The 14,980-nt window shown below is 38.7% G+C and overlaps 1 protein-coding gene and 1 long non-coding RNA gene across 2 annotated transcripts; both read right to left on the bottom strand.

The window, feature by feature from the left end:
• Positions 1 to 506: 506 nt before the first annotated feature.
• On the bottom strand, positions 507 to 9,637 carry LOC131725081 (E3 ubiquitin-protein ligase TRIM39-like). The gene is made up of 6 exons (XM_059018607.1): positions 9,562 to 9,637; positions 9,254 to 9,340; positions 8,321 to 8,347; positions 5,664 to 5,690; positions 5,545 to 5,571; positions 507 to 3,767 (listed from the first exon to the last, which is right to left on the bottom strand). Exons 1-6 carry the CDS (start codon positions 9,623 to 9,625, stop codon positions 3,193 to 3,195), a joined length of 807 nt encoding a protein of 268 aa, XP_058874590.1. The 5' UTR covers positions 9,626 to 9,637; the 3' UTR covers positions 507 to 3,192.
• A 1,145-nt stretch (positions 9,638 to 10,782) lies between these two features.
• On the bottom strand, positions 10,783 to 12,541 carry LOC131725053 (uncharacterized). The gene is made up of 3 exons (XR_009320410.1): positions 12,505 to 12,541; positions 11,410 to 11,439; positions 10,783 to 10,816 (listed from the first exon to the last, which is right to left on the bottom strand). It is a non-coding gene; the product is annotated as an uncharacterized LOC131725053 (long non-coding RNA).
• Between the last annotated feature and the right edge of the window lie 2,439 nt (positions 12,542 to 14,980).

The following is a 14,980-nucleotide window of genomic DNA, read 5'->3' as shown; positions in this document are numbered from 1 at the left end:
TTGTGATGCTGTAGATATAGCAATGCTGCATTGTGATGCTGTAGATATAGCAATGCTGTATTGTGATGCTGTACATATAGCAATGCTGTATTGTGATGCTGTAGATAAAGCAATGCTGTAGATATATATAGCAATGCTGTATTGTGATGCTGTAGATAAAGCAATGCTGTATTGTGATGCTGTACATATAGCAATGCTGTATTGTGATGCTGTAGATATAGCAATGCTGTATTGTGATGCTGTAGATATAGCAATGCTGCATTGTGATGCTGTAGATATAGCAATGCTGTATTGTGATGCTGTACATATAGCAATGCTGTAGATATATATAGCAATGCTGTATTGTGATGCTGTAGATATAGCAATGCTGTAGATATATATAGCAATGCCGTATTGTGATGCTGTAGATAAAGCAATGCTGTAGATATATATAGCAATGCTGTATTGTGATGCTGTAGATATAGCAATGCTGTAGATATATATAGCAATGCCGTATTGTGATGCTGTAGATATAGCAATGCTGTATTGTGATGCTGTAGATATAGCAATGCTGCATTGTGATGCTGTAGATATAGCAATGCTGTATTGTGATGCTGTAGATATAGCAATGCTGTATTGTGATGCTGTACATATAGCAATGCTGTATTGTGATGCTGTACATATAGCAATGCTGTATTGTGATGCTGTAGATATAGCAATGCTGTATTGTGATGCTGTAGATATATATAGCAATGCTGTATTGTGATGCTGTACATATAGCAATGCTGTATTGTGATGCTGTACATATAGCAATGCTGTAGATATATATAGCAATGCTGTATTGTGATGCTGTACATATAGCAATGCTGTATTGTGATGCTGTACATATAGCAATGCTGTATTGTGATGCTGTACATATAGCAATGCTGTATTGTGATGCTGTACATATAGCAATGCTGTATTGTGATGCTGTAGATATAGCAATGCTGTATTGTGATGCTGTACATATAGCAATGCTGTATTGTGATGCTGTAGATAAAGCAATGCTGTAGATATATATAGCAATGCTGTATTGTGATGCTGTAGATAAAGCAATGCTGTATTGTGATGCTGTAGATATAGCAATGCTGTATTGTGATGCTGTAGATATAGCAATGCTGTATTGTGATGCTGTACATATAGCAATGCTGTATTGTGATGCTGTACATATAGCAATGCTGTATTGTGATGCTGTAGATATAGCAATGCTGTATTGTGATGCTGTACATATAGCAATGCTGTATTGTGATGCTGTACATATAGCAATGCTGTATTGTGATGCTGTAGATATAGCAATGCTGTATTGTGATGCTGTAGATATATATAGCAATGCTGTATTGTGATGCTGTACATATAGCAATGCTGTATTGTGATGCTGTACATATAGCAATGCTGTAGATATATATAGCAATGCTGTATTGTGATGCTGTACATATAGCAATGCTGTATTGTGATGCTGTAGATATAGCAATGCTGTATTGTGATGCTGTACATATAGCAATGCTGTATTGTGATGCTGTAGATAAAGCAATGCTGTAGATATATATAGCAATGCTGTATTGTGATGCTGTAGATAAAGCAATGCTGTATTGTGATGCTGTAGATATAGCAATGCTGCATTGTGATGCTGTAGATATAGCAATGCTGTATTGTGATGCTGTACATATAGCAATGCTGTATTGTGATGCTGTAGATAAAGCAATGCTGTATTGTGATGCTGTAGATATAGCAATGCTGTATTGTGATGCTGTAGATAAAGCAATGCTGTAGATATATATAGCAATGCTGTATTGTGATGCTGTAGATATAGCAATGCTGTATTGTGATGCTGTAGATATAGCAATGCTGTATTGTGATGCTGTACATATAGCAATGCTGTATTGTGATGCTGTAGATATAGCAATGCTGTATTGTGATGCTGTAGATATAGCAATGCTGCATTGTGATGCTGTAGATATAGCAATGCTGTATTGTGATGCTGTAGATAAAGCAATGCTGTAGATATATATAGCAATGCTGTATTGTGATGCTGTAGATATAGCAATGCTGTATTGTGATGCTGTAGATATAGCAATGCTGTATTGTGATGCTGTAGATATAGCAATGCTGCATTGTGATGCTGTAGATATATATAGCAATGCTGTATTGTGATGCTGTAGATATAGCAATGCTGTATTGTGATGCTGTACATATAGCAATGCTGTATTGTGATGCTGTAGATATATATAGCAATGCTGTATTGTGATGCTGTAGATATAGCAATGCTGTATTGTGATGCTGTAGATATAGCAATGCTGTATTGTGATGCTGTAGATATAGCAATGCTGTATTGTGATGCTGTAGATATAGCAATGCTGCATTGTGATGCTGTAGATATATATAGCAATGCTGTATTGTGATGCTGTACATATAGCAATGCTGTATTGTGATGCTGTAGATATAGCAATGCTGTATTGTGATGCTGTAGATATAGCAATGCTGTATTGTGATGCTGTAGATATAGCAATGCTGTATTGTGATGCTGTACATATAGCAATGCTGTAGATATATATAGCAATGCTGTATTGTGATGCTGTAGATATAGCAATGCTGTATTGTGATGCTGTAGATATAGCAATGCTGCATTGTGATGCTGTAGATATATATAGCAATGCTGTATTGTGATGCTGTACATATAGCAATGCTGTATTGTGATGCTGTAGATATAGCAATGCTGTAGATATATATAGCAATGCTGTATTGTGATGCTGTAGATATAGCAATGCTGTATTGTGATGCTGTAGATATAGCAATGCTGCATTGTGATGCTGTAGATATATATAGCAATGCTGTATTGTGATGCTGTAGATATAGCAATGCTGCATTGTGATGCTGTAGATATAGCAATGCTGTATTGTGATGCTGTAGATATAGCAATGCTGCATTGTGATGCTGTAGATATATATAGCAATGCTGTATTGTGATGCTGTAGATATAGCAATGCTGCATTGTGATGCTGTAGATATAGCAATGCTGTATTGTGATGCTGTAGATATAGCAATGCTGTATTGTGATGCTGTAGATATAGCAATGCTGTATTGTGATGCCGTACATATAGCAATGCTGTGGATATATATAGCAATGCCGTATTGTGATGCTGTAGATAAAGCAATGCTGTAGATATATATAGCAATGCTAAATTGTAATTCTGAATGGAGAGCTTGTTGAATCAAACCTGGTGATTTTCAAAGGTGCTTTATCGTGACAGCCTGGGCTGAAGACGGGGTAAACCACCTCAGTGAAGTTGTATTTAAAAGTATGCATTGCATATCTATTGTCAGCATCATAGACGTTGTAAAATGACAATTCCCCTTTCCCATAGTTCAGATACATCCCCACTTTATATAGCTTGTGTTTCAGTGTGAGAGGGAGAGGGGACTGTCTCTCTTGTAGGGATGGAGGAGGGTGAGTGACCAGGCTCTTGCCCACTGCTTCATACTTCCTCCCTCTAGCGGACAGCCTCACAAGCCAGTAGCCCTCCTCTGGTTTCTCAGGTATGATCTTCTCTCCAGGGTGTGTGGAGACCCCCACAGCCCAGTAGCCCTTCTCTCTCACCTCCACCTCCCAGTAGTGTCTCCCTGAGGTGAACACCTTCCTGCCCAGCACACTGGGCCACTCTGCTTCTCTGTCCCCTGTGAATTTCACCAGTGAGTCGTCTACGTTGACTGTGAGTCCCGGGCCGGCTGTGTCAGGATTCAGGGTCACTTCAGCTGATGAGAAGGAACAAAATAAGAAGCCATCTTTTATCAAGTAGAACCAGGAATGGCCGACCCTGGTTCTGGAGAGACTCAATCCTGCAGTTCTTGTAGGTATCTCTAAATCATCACTTGCTAAATACCTGGAACAAATGGTAATTCTGACTAATTAAGCCCAGTAATCGAGTCAATTAACTCATGAATCAGCTTCAGTAGTGTTTAAATTAGTGATTCTGAACCCTGCTCCTGTCCTACTGGTTTTTGTTCCAACCATTGAGCTCTTTCCAATTACTTAATTGAACCTTTAATTGAACCAATACTTTGTCTAATCAAAGCCTTTTAATTATTCATTTTTAACCGTCTTTTTTCAAAAATATTTTTTAGGATAGAAAATTTAACCATAGGGAACTGTTTAGCTATTGGAATGAATTAAAACAACTACTTACTACTCTATGTTTATCTATAAACTACTCAATAGCTGTTAAGCCTTGAAGGGGAACTCATTTGTGTGTGTGTGTGTGTGTGTGTGTCAGTGTTTTTATTATTTATTTCTTAGCAGACGCCCTTATCCAGGGCGACTTACAATCGTAAGCAAATACATTTCAAGTGTTATAGTACAAGTAATACACTAAGAGCAAGACAAATACAATGACTTTAGTGCTAAGTCAATACAATGACAGTGTGTGGGTGTGTGTGTGTGTCAGTGTGTGTTACATGTTCCCATATGTTGCTACAACTGTTTAAATAAGGTGTGCACAGTGTTATTTTATATATTTTTTTGACATCCTGACCACTTTTTTACACTATAAGATGTGAAAATTGCTTTCCAAGATGGCTTCAAATGTACCCATCAGAAGAACTTCAGAACAACATTTCCTATCATCCTCCTGCTCGTGTATCTATGATGAGCAGGGTAGTTCTAAAATTCTTCTGAAGAGTACATTTGAAGCCATCTTGGAAACTGTAGCACTGTAGAATAATTTAATAGTGTAAACATGTGGTCAGGATTTACTAAATAATAATAAAAAACAACATGAACACCTTATTTAAACAGTTGTAGCAACATATGGGAACATGTAACACACACACTGACACACACACTGACACACACACACACACAAGCTGAATTGGGCAATGATTAGACTAAAGCAGCCAGAATGAAATGCAGGTTTCCCAATCCTGGTCCTGGGGGACCCCTGCCTGCTCTGCTGGTTTTTGTTCCAACTGAGCTCTCAATTACTGTTTGAGGCTGTGTGGTCCAGTGGTTAAAGAAAGGGGCTTGTAACCAGGAGGTCCCCGGTTCAAATCCAACCTCAGCCACTGACTCATTGTGTGACCCTGAGCAAGTCACTTAACCTCCTTGTGCTCCGTCTTTCGGGTGAGACGTAGTTGTAAGTGACTCTGCAGCTGATGCATAGTTCACACACCCTAGTCTCTGTAAGTCGCCTTGGATAAAGGCGTCTGCTAAATAAACAAATAATAATAATTACCTCATTTAACTAATAATTTGCCTAAATCTGAATGCTTTGATTCAGATGCTTTGATTAAGTTAAAAATAAAATGGTATTAGGAACTTGAAATCTCAATTGAGGGTCCAATTAAGTAATTGAGAGCTGTTGGAACAAAAACCAGCAGGGCAGGCAGGAGTCCCCCAGAAGCAGGAATGGGAAACCCTGCTCTATATAATGTACATATATGAATTATATCAACCTGAATGGTGTTGCACAATATCCTAATAGATTTTATCATCATAAGAATGCAGTAAACATGGAAGCGGTACATTTAAACTTACTTTTGGCTTTACAAATCTGTTGCCATACTGAAAGAAACAAAAACAGGGATGGATTAGCAACTCAAAATCAGCATATTCTCAATAATAAAAATGCATTTAAAGAGACTGACTGTATTTACCTCCGTTTGTAACATATCCCTCTACATCTAAAGAAAGACAATGACATGTTACAAGTGGTGTGAGTGTTATAGAGGAAATTGACATTCTAATTGTACTTCTGCATGCGGATTTCAGCACGGCTCCAGTGAAGAAGAAGAAGCAGAAGAAGAAGAAAGGGAGGAAGAAGAAGAAGAAAGGGAGGAAGAAGAAGAAGAAGAAGGGAGGAAGAAGAAGAAGAAAGGGAGGAAGAAGAAGAAGAAGAAGAAGAAGGAAGAAGGAGGAAGAAGAAGAAGGGAGGATGAAGAAGAAGAAGAAGAAAGGGAGGAAGAAGAAGAAAGGGAGGAAGAAGAAGAAGAAAGGGAGGAAGAAGAAGAAGGAAGAAGGAGGAAGAAGAAGAAGGGAGGATGAAGAAGAAGAAGAAAGGGAGGAAGAAGAAGAAGAAAGGGAGGAAGAAGAAGAAGAAAGGGAGGAAGAAGAAGGGAGGATGAAGAAGAAGAAGGAAGAAGGAGGAAGAAGAAGGAAGGAGGAAGAAGAAGAAGGGAGGATGAAGAAGAATGGAGGAAGAAGAAGAAAGGGAGGAAGAAGGGAGGAAGAAGAAAGGGAGGAAGAAGGAAGGAGGAAGAAGAAGGGAGGAAGAAGAAGGGAGGAAGAAGAAGAAGAAGGAGGAAGAAGGGATGTTGAAGAAGAAGAAGAAGAAGAAGAAAGGGAGGAGGAAGAAGAAGAAGAAGAAGAAGGGAGGAAGAAGAAGAAGAAGGGAGGATGAAGAAGAAGGGAGGAAGAAGGGAGGAAGAAGGAAGAAGGAGGAAGAAGGGAGGAAGAAGAAGAAGGGAGGAAGAAGAAGAAGGGAGGAAGAAGGGAGGAAGAAGAAGAAGAAGAAGAAGAAGAAGAAGCAGCAGCAGAAGAAGATTGGCAGTTATAACAAGCGAACTAGTTTGATATCTTTCCTTAATTTACACATCTTCTTTTGAACTTATATACTGGTGTTTAATCCACAGTAACAAAACAGTGATAACACTGAATCCATTCTGTCGCGTACAGTATTTCTTTCTCTCGTGTGTACAGCATCATGTTACTTGATAACAACATGACTAACTGAAGAAACACAGCCCCTACCAAACCATACAAAATGACTTATTCATTAAGCTATTTTTTTTTAAATAAGATGTAGCAATTAAGCAAAGTTCTCCGAGTCATGTGTTATTACTGCCAATATGTTGCTGATTTTGCAACACCAGATCCATTCCAGGCTGGAGCCGGGTTGAAAACAGCATGCAGAACTCCAGCTGCAGTATCGTACGCAGACTAGAAGATAAGAATACAGCCAAAAAGCATTTAAAGGGGAACGCAAGCTTTTTTTATGTGTGTGCGTGTGTTACATGTTCCTATATGTTACTACAACTGTTTAGATAAGGCTAGTTATTATTACTATTTTGACATCCTGACCACTTTTTTACACTATTAAATTGCAGTCCACTGTGCTCTGTTTCCAAAATGGCTTCAAAACTACATTTCCCATCATCCTCCTATGTATGATGCATGGAGGTGGTAGGAAATGTAGTTCTTCTGAAGGGTACATGTGAAGCGGTCTTGAGCACGGTGTAGACTGCAATTTAATAGTGTAAAAAAAGATATAAATAATAAAACAATACACACACCTTATTTAAACAGTTTTAGTAACATATGGGAACATGTACAGTAACACACACACACGCGGACACACGCACAAACGCGCGCGCACACACACACGCACACACAAACGCGCGCACATGCACATCCCAACTTGATTTCCCTAGCCCTTATTTTTAAACCCTGTTCTGAATTTATTCATTCGAAAAGAAACTAAATGAATTCAGTGACAAGCAATTCCATTTGAAGTCTTCATCAGGGCTTTCACTGAGAACATCTAATATGTTTATTTTACAATTCCTACTAGTACCTAGAAAATACTGGAAATCCAGAAATATTTGTAAGCCTTTTATTGTGCGATTTTAGGGTATCAAAAACAAAACCAAATATTCTTGGCTCAGGATACAAAATTCAGGGCAACAGCAAGTCATGGACAACATTTGTGGAGCGAAATAATTAGAAAATCTTGTGGACCAAATATATATTTATTTATTTTTTTTATTTAGTCATTGCCAATTATTATTTTCTCCCAATTTGGAATGACCAATTATTTTTAGGCTCAGCTCACCGCTACCATCCCCACGCTGACTCGGGAGGGTGAAGATGAACACACGCTGTCCTCCGAAGCGTGTGCCGTCAGCTGACCACTTTTTTTCACACTGCGGACTCACCATGCAGCCATCCAACAGCTACAGCGTCGGAGGACAACGCAGCTCTCAGGCAGCTTACAGGCAAGCCCGCAGGCGCCCGGCCAGACCACAGGGGTCGCTGGTGCGCGGTGAGCTGAGGACACCCTGGCCAACCTAACCCTCCCTCTCCCCGGGTGACGCTCGGCCAATTGTGCGCCGCCCCCCTGTGAGTTCCCGTCCTCGGTCGGCTGTCGAATTGCCTGGACTCAAACCCGCGACCTCCAGACTATAGAGTGCATCCTGCACTCCACGCGGAGCGCCTTTACTGGATGCGCCACTCGGGAGCCCCCATGGACCAAATATTTTGGCTGCAAATATTTCTCGACTTATAGTAAACACAAGAAAATGAAAATAATTCTTACTTAATTTCTTCAGAACTTCAGCATAATCTAGAAAAGAAAAACACAATAAAAAAAACATTCATTATTGGAACAGAAGATGGCTTTGGATCTTTATTAGAAAACTATGCTGTTTTTTTAAAATTGCGAGCTATAACATTATTTATAAAAGATGTTTGAAATGTATCACATGTATGAACTCAATTTGTTTTAGTTTGTAAGGTTATGAGAAAAAAACAGAGCTCTGTAAACTAGCCTAGTTGGAAAAGTTGTATTGTCTAATAAAAGTAATGATCTTTATTACAAGTGTAAAATAATACATTGGACTACTAAAGGATTTTTGGAAATTGAATTAACCTGTTTCATTAGACAATGAAATGTTGCAGCTGTGCAAGTTTGTAACATTCTAGAAAATAAAGAGAACTTTCTAATTAAAAGGAGACCTCAAGGTGTGTGTGTGTGTGTGTGTGTGTGTGTGTGTGTGTGTGTGTGTGTGTGTGTGTGTGTGTCAGTGTGTGTGTGTGTGTGTGTGTGTGTGTGTGTGTCAGTGTGTGTGTGTGTGTGTGTGTCAGTGTGTGTGTCAGTGTGTGTGTGTGTGTGTGTGTGTGTGTGTGTGTGTGTGTGTGTGTGTGTGTGTGTGTGTGTGTGTGTGTGTGTGTGTGTGTGTGTGTGTTACATGTTCCTATATGCTGGTACTACACCTCTTTAAGGTGTGTGTATTTTTTTGTATTTTATTGACATCCTGACCACTTTTTTAAACTATTAAATTGCAGTCTGCTGTGCTCTGTTTCCAAGATGTCTTCACATGTACCCTTCAGAAGAACTTCAGAACTACATTTCCCATCATCCCTCATCATAGATCTACAAGACAAACTACAAATGTAGTTCTGTTAGCAGTTATAAAGGAACCCCCTTTGAAAAGCATGCTAGTGATTAACTTCAATAAAGAAGGTATACCTATTCTGGGTTCACAACAGCACATGTAGTTGCTGATGAATGAAACACCCACAATACTCTTCATGGAAACATATTTGATCAAGCTTCCTGTGAACAAATAAACACATACATGAACAGTCAATTCCTGTGTGACTGGACACTGTGAAGAAATAATTTCAGAGGCAAAAATTGCCGTTCAAATACACACTTTTTAAAATTTCAAATCAGCAATTATCTTTTACCCCCGTTTTCTCCCAATTTGGAATACCCAATTGTTTCTGAGACCCTGCTAGTGTAGAACAGGGTTTTCCACCCTATCCAGTTCTTACCTGAAGACACAAAGTTGACGATCAGCGAAGCAATTAATAAAGGACTGAACCCAAGCAAAACCATCTTCTCTCTGAAACAAGCGTTGCAAAAACCGCCTGCAAACAAACAGACAAATAAATGAATAAATACAAGATCAATCTACGGGGGACAGACGTCTGAAACCAGTGTTTCTTAATCCCTGGTGTTTTCTGTTCCAGCAACACTTTCAATTGAACTAACAATTTACCTATTCTGAGCTTTTTAATTATTTTTAAAATAATTGGGGATTTACATACAAGGGCAGCAGTGTGGAGTAGTGGTGAGGGGGGCTCTGGACTCCTGAAGGGAGGGTGTTGTGTGGGTTCAATCCCAGGTAGGGACACACACACACTGCTGCTGTACCCCTGAGCAAGCAGGTAGTGGACAAAAAAATGTAAACCCCAATGTAAAGTTACTTAATAGGGTGTTGGGCCACTATGGTATCCCGCTCTGTGGAGTTCTCGGCGGACCGCTTTTGATGAAACTGGCTGCTCGCGCCCCAGGTTGAAATTTGCAGTCAATTGATCTGCAGTTGCTCGTCTGTTTTGCCTTGCACTTCGAATTAACGCACGGATATCACGATCCTGGAGTATGCACTTCCGCCCACTGCTGCCCTTTGCTGATGATGTCTTTCCATCGGAGTTCCATGCCGACATCACCTTAGACACCATTGCTCGTGAAACATCAGCAAGTTGAGCTGTCTTGGTCACTGAAGCTCCTGCCAAACGCGCCCCGACAATCACCCCTCTTTGAGGTCTCCTCTTGCAGCCATGCTAGCCATAATTATAGGCAACCAGGCCTGTCCAGCATTTTTATACATGCCCCTAAGCATGCTGGGATGTTATTTGCTTAATTAACGCATGAGCCACACCTGTGTGGAAGCCCTTGCTTTCAATATACTTGGTGTCCCTCATTTACCCAGGTGCTTCCATTTATTTTTGTCCACTTTACCTCCTAGATTGCTCCAGTAAAAACACAACTGTATATGTGGGTAATTGTACGTAAAAAAAATAATAATGCGATAACAATTGTAAGTCGCTCTGGATAAGGGAGGCGTCTGCTAAGAAATAAATAATAATACAATTATATAAGGAATCTAAAACTTTTTAGAAGCTACACAATTTAAATCTAATTTAAGCACATTTTTAAATGAATTCTGTTCACTTATTTTAATTTAGAACAAAAAAGTGTTTATAGTCTTACCAGGACTAAATTTCTTTAAAAATTGATCATGAACTAGAAAAGAAACACAGAAAAATAACATAAATGATTGGAACAGAATATGGTTATTAGAAAAGGAATGATTACAATTTGATTTTATAAAGACATTTGGAATTTGATTTTCTGAGTAATGATTGGACAACAGAACAACCACAAATATATCAATTAGAAAAAACAGGGAAACTACGTCACTGGCTTGGTTTACATGCTGGGAAAATGTCATGACTTACTTATCTACTGTCATGACTTATTTAAGGTGGTACAGTAGCTGGATTCAAATTTGATAGATTTATGTTTAAATACAAATGTAAAAATTATATACAAAAATAAATCTAACAACAACAACGTGAAGTTTCAAAGCAGGAATTGTTCAATTAAACAAACCAAAGAACTAAAATTGTAATCCAGCTGTACCGCCTTAAATAAGTCATGACAGTAGACAGAAAAGTCATGACACTTAGAAAGTATTATAATTTTTCATATTGAATTTCATTTCAGTTTTTTTTCAGTATTACTTTCAATGGATTTATAATCTTTAATGTTATAAACATTTTTTAAATTTGATTTATAAAATATGTTTGAAATGTATAAAAGGTGGTTGAACTCACCTTGTTTCAGTTCTACAAGTTGATCATTTTCTGAAATATAAAAAGAGAATTTTGTAAACTAAGAACATAAGAGCGTAAGAAAGTTTACAAACGAGAGGAGGCCATTCAGCCCATCTTGCTCGTTTGGTTGTTAGTAGCTTATTGATCCCAGAATCTCATCAAGCAGCTTCTTGAAGGATCCCAGGGTGTCAGCTTCAACAACATTACTGAGGAGTTGGTTCCAGACCCTCACAATTCTCTGTGTAAAAAAGTGCCTCCTATTTTCTGTTCTGAATGCCCCTTTATCTAATCTCCATTTGTGACCCCTGGTCCTTGTTTCTTTTTTCAGGTCAAAGTAGTCCCCTGGGTCGACATTGTCTATACCTTTTAGGATTTTGAATGTTTGAATCAGATCACCGCGTAGTCTTCTTTGTTCAAGACTGAATAGATTCAATTCTTTTAGCCTGTCTGCATACGACATGCCTTTTAAACCCGGGATAATTCTGATCGCTCTTCTTTGCACTCTTTCTAGAGCAGCAATATCCTTTTTGTAACGAGGTGACCAGAACTGAACACAATATTCTAGGTGAGGTCTTACTAATGCATTGTAAAGTTTTAACATTACTTCCCTTGATTTAAATTCAACACTTCTCTAGACCAAATGAAAACTTTCACCCACCCGCTAATTGCACATTAAAAACCTGGTCCTGATGATGATGCTAGCGTCTTTTTTTGGTTTGTCAGATTCCTTCTACCCCAGAGGGAACCCACTGCCATTAACACTGCGGGTTTTGAATTTGCAATTAGCAAAAAGTTTTGATTTGATCTAGGCATAAGCTTGTTGAGAATTATTATTTTTTTTGCTCAGGATGAGCCCTATAGCCCTAAAGGAGATTGCTGGTTCGAATCCGGGGCTATGCCATCGCTGGCTGGGGTCGGGAGCTCCCGGGGGGTTTCCATAGAGTCCCCAGGGTGCCGGGCTTCAGACGCCTGGGTGGGGAGGGATCTATTCGGCTGGTTAATCCTCGTCTCTCCACTGCGCAGGTTGGCTTGACAGCTTGAAGCATGTTTCAGAAGACTAAAGCTTAAGTGCGTTTCTCTGTCTTCATCTCTCACCTTGTTTCAGTTCCGCATTCTCCTTTTGTAAACTTTCTGAAAAACACAACTTGAAATGTTTAGTTTCTACATTTATATTTGGCATGTATAACATTATCACAACACACACACACACACACACACACACAGACACACACACACACACACACATTACACCTGCTGGAATTCTGCACTGCGTTCTGTTTTCAGCGTCGATCCAGCCTGGAACAGAAGAAGAAGAAGAAGAAGAAGAAGAAGAAGAAGAAGAAGAAGAAGGGAGGAAGACAAAGAAGAAGGGAAGGGAAGAAGGAGAAGAAGAAGTCGCTACTAAGTAATCAGCAACAAATTGATAGAAATAACAAGGGAACGAGTCTGCTATCTGCAACATCTTTTGAACTTATACTAGTATTTATCGCCTGTGTGAGCAGTTCATTTCTCTAACAATTTTTTCATTATTATTATTATTATTATTATTATTATTATTATTATTATTATTATTATTTATTTCTTAGCAGACGCCCTTATCCAGGGCGACTTACAATCGTAAGCAAATACATTTCAAGTGTTACAATACAAGTAATACAATAAGAGCAAGAAATACAATAACTTTTGTTCAAGTGTGACAAACCACAATTCAATAATACAGCAGATTATTACTCTCCATAGTAACAAAACAGTGGTAACATTGAATTAATTCTGTCACATACAGTATTTCTTCCTCTTCTTTGTACATCATCATGTTACTTGATAACAATATGACTAACTAAAGAAACACAGCCCCTACCAAATCATAAAAAAGGTTGTAATTAAGCAAACATATCAGACTTGTTCGCTTTTTATTTCTGCCAACGTGATGGTGATTATTTAGCGGCAACTTCTACTTATTCTTCAAACACCAGGTCCATTCCAGACTGGAGCCGCGTTGAAAACAGCGCAGTGCCGAATTCCAGCAGGAGTGACGCACGCAAGCACGCACGCACGCACACACACGCACACGCACACACACACGCATGCACACACACGCACGCGCACGCACACACACACACATATACATATATATATATATATGAAGACAACTTGCCAATTTCCTTCTTAAGTTCATAATTTTCTGGAAAACAGAGAAAGGAGAGTTTTGGAAATTAAGATTTTGTTTTGAAAATTTCCACTTAAAAAATGAGTGCAATTAGCGGGTTGTCAAAGTTTCGATTTGGTCCAGGACAAAATCCGATTGTAATTTAATAAACTCTCTATCAATCGGATGAATTTACCTTGTTTCAGTTCTTCAAACTGCTTTTCTGAGCTACCTGTATAATTAAAAAAAATGAATTCAAAATTAATAAAATTTCAATCAGTATGTATTTTTGGTACAGTATTGGATTAAATTACCACCGTTGTGATACTTCAATTAGAAATCAAATAAAGTCCCACAGGATTCCCATGGTGGTGCTACATAATGTATGGCACTGCAATGCATGGTACATTGATGGTACAGAACAGTACTACCATGATTAAAGAAACAGTGCCATGATTGTACAGTGTTGGATTAGATTATAGGGCAGCAGTGTGGAGTAGTGGTTAGGGGCTCTGGACTCTTGACCGGAGAGTTGTGGGTTCAATCCCCAGTGGGGGACACTGCTGCTGTACCCTTGAGCAAGGTACTTTACCTAGATTGCTCCAGTAAAAACCCAACTGTATAAATGGGTAATTGTATGTAAAATAATGTGATATCTGTATAATGTGAAATAATGTATAATGTGATATCTTGTAACAATTGTAAGTCGCCCTGGATAAGGGCGTCTGCTAATAAATAAATAATAATAATAATAATATTATTTCTTAAAAAATAAACTAATATTAAAAAGAGATCTAACTTACTATGATCAGCTTTTGATGATCCCAGCAAAAACTTTAGCAATTCCATGTCCAGGAAACCTACAATTTTTAAAGAAAAATAAATGCAAGTTAAAGGGAAGCTTCCATTCTATCGGTTAATGTGTCAGACATACAGTCCCGGTACACTTTCACTGGAATGGGTTGAAACAATAGGCTTGATTGTGACTGGCTAGAGGCGCTCTCTTGTTTGCAGTAAAATATCTCAGGGTTTCCCAATCCTGGTGCTGGAGGACCCCTGGCTGCCTGCCCGCCCGCCTGCCCGTCTGAAATACTTCATTGAACCCTCAATTTAACAAATAATTTGCTTAATTTGACTTTTTAAATTGTGTAGCTTATAAGAAGTTGGAGATTTCACGTTCCCTGTTATACCATTTTATATTTAACTTGAAATCTGTTAAAAATAATCTAAGAGTTCAGATTTAGGAAAATTATTAGTTAAGAGGTCTTTGAGAGCTCAGTTGGAACAAAAACCAGTAGGTCAAGGGTCCCCCAGAGGCAGGATTGGGAAACCCTGGGATATTGAACTCCTGCTGGAATTCTGCGTGCCGTTTTCAACCCGGCTTCAAATCAGAAACACACTGATAACAAGCGAGAGTCTGAGCCA

Source organism: Acipenser ruthenus, chromosome 60 (assembly GCF_902713425.1).
Source record: "Acipenser ruthenus chromosome 60, fAciRut3.2 maternal haplotype, whole genome shotgun sequence".
Taxonomy (NCBI): Eukaryota; Metazoa; Chordata; class Actinopteri; order Acipenseriformes; family Acipenseridae; genus Acipenser; species Acipenser ruthenus.
The sequence above is the reverse complement of the archived record's forward strand: the minus strand, read 5'-3'. Positions and strand labels throughout refer to the sequence as shown.

Excerpts from the sequence above, each read along its gene's own strand:
- LOC131725081 (XM_059018607.1), bottom strand. The coding sequence starts at position 9,625 with ATGGTTTTGCTTGGGTTCAGTCCTTTATTAATTGCTTCGCTGATCGTC. Across the intron at positions 5,572-5,663 it reads GGGATATGTTACAAACGGAG|TATGGCAACAGATTTGTAAA; the intron begins GTAAATACAGTC and ends TGTTTCTTTCAG. Across the intron at positions 3,768-5,544 it reads ACAGATTTGTAAAGCCAAAA|CTGAAGTGACCCTGAATCCT; the intron begins GTAAGTTTAAAT and ends CCTTCTCATCAG.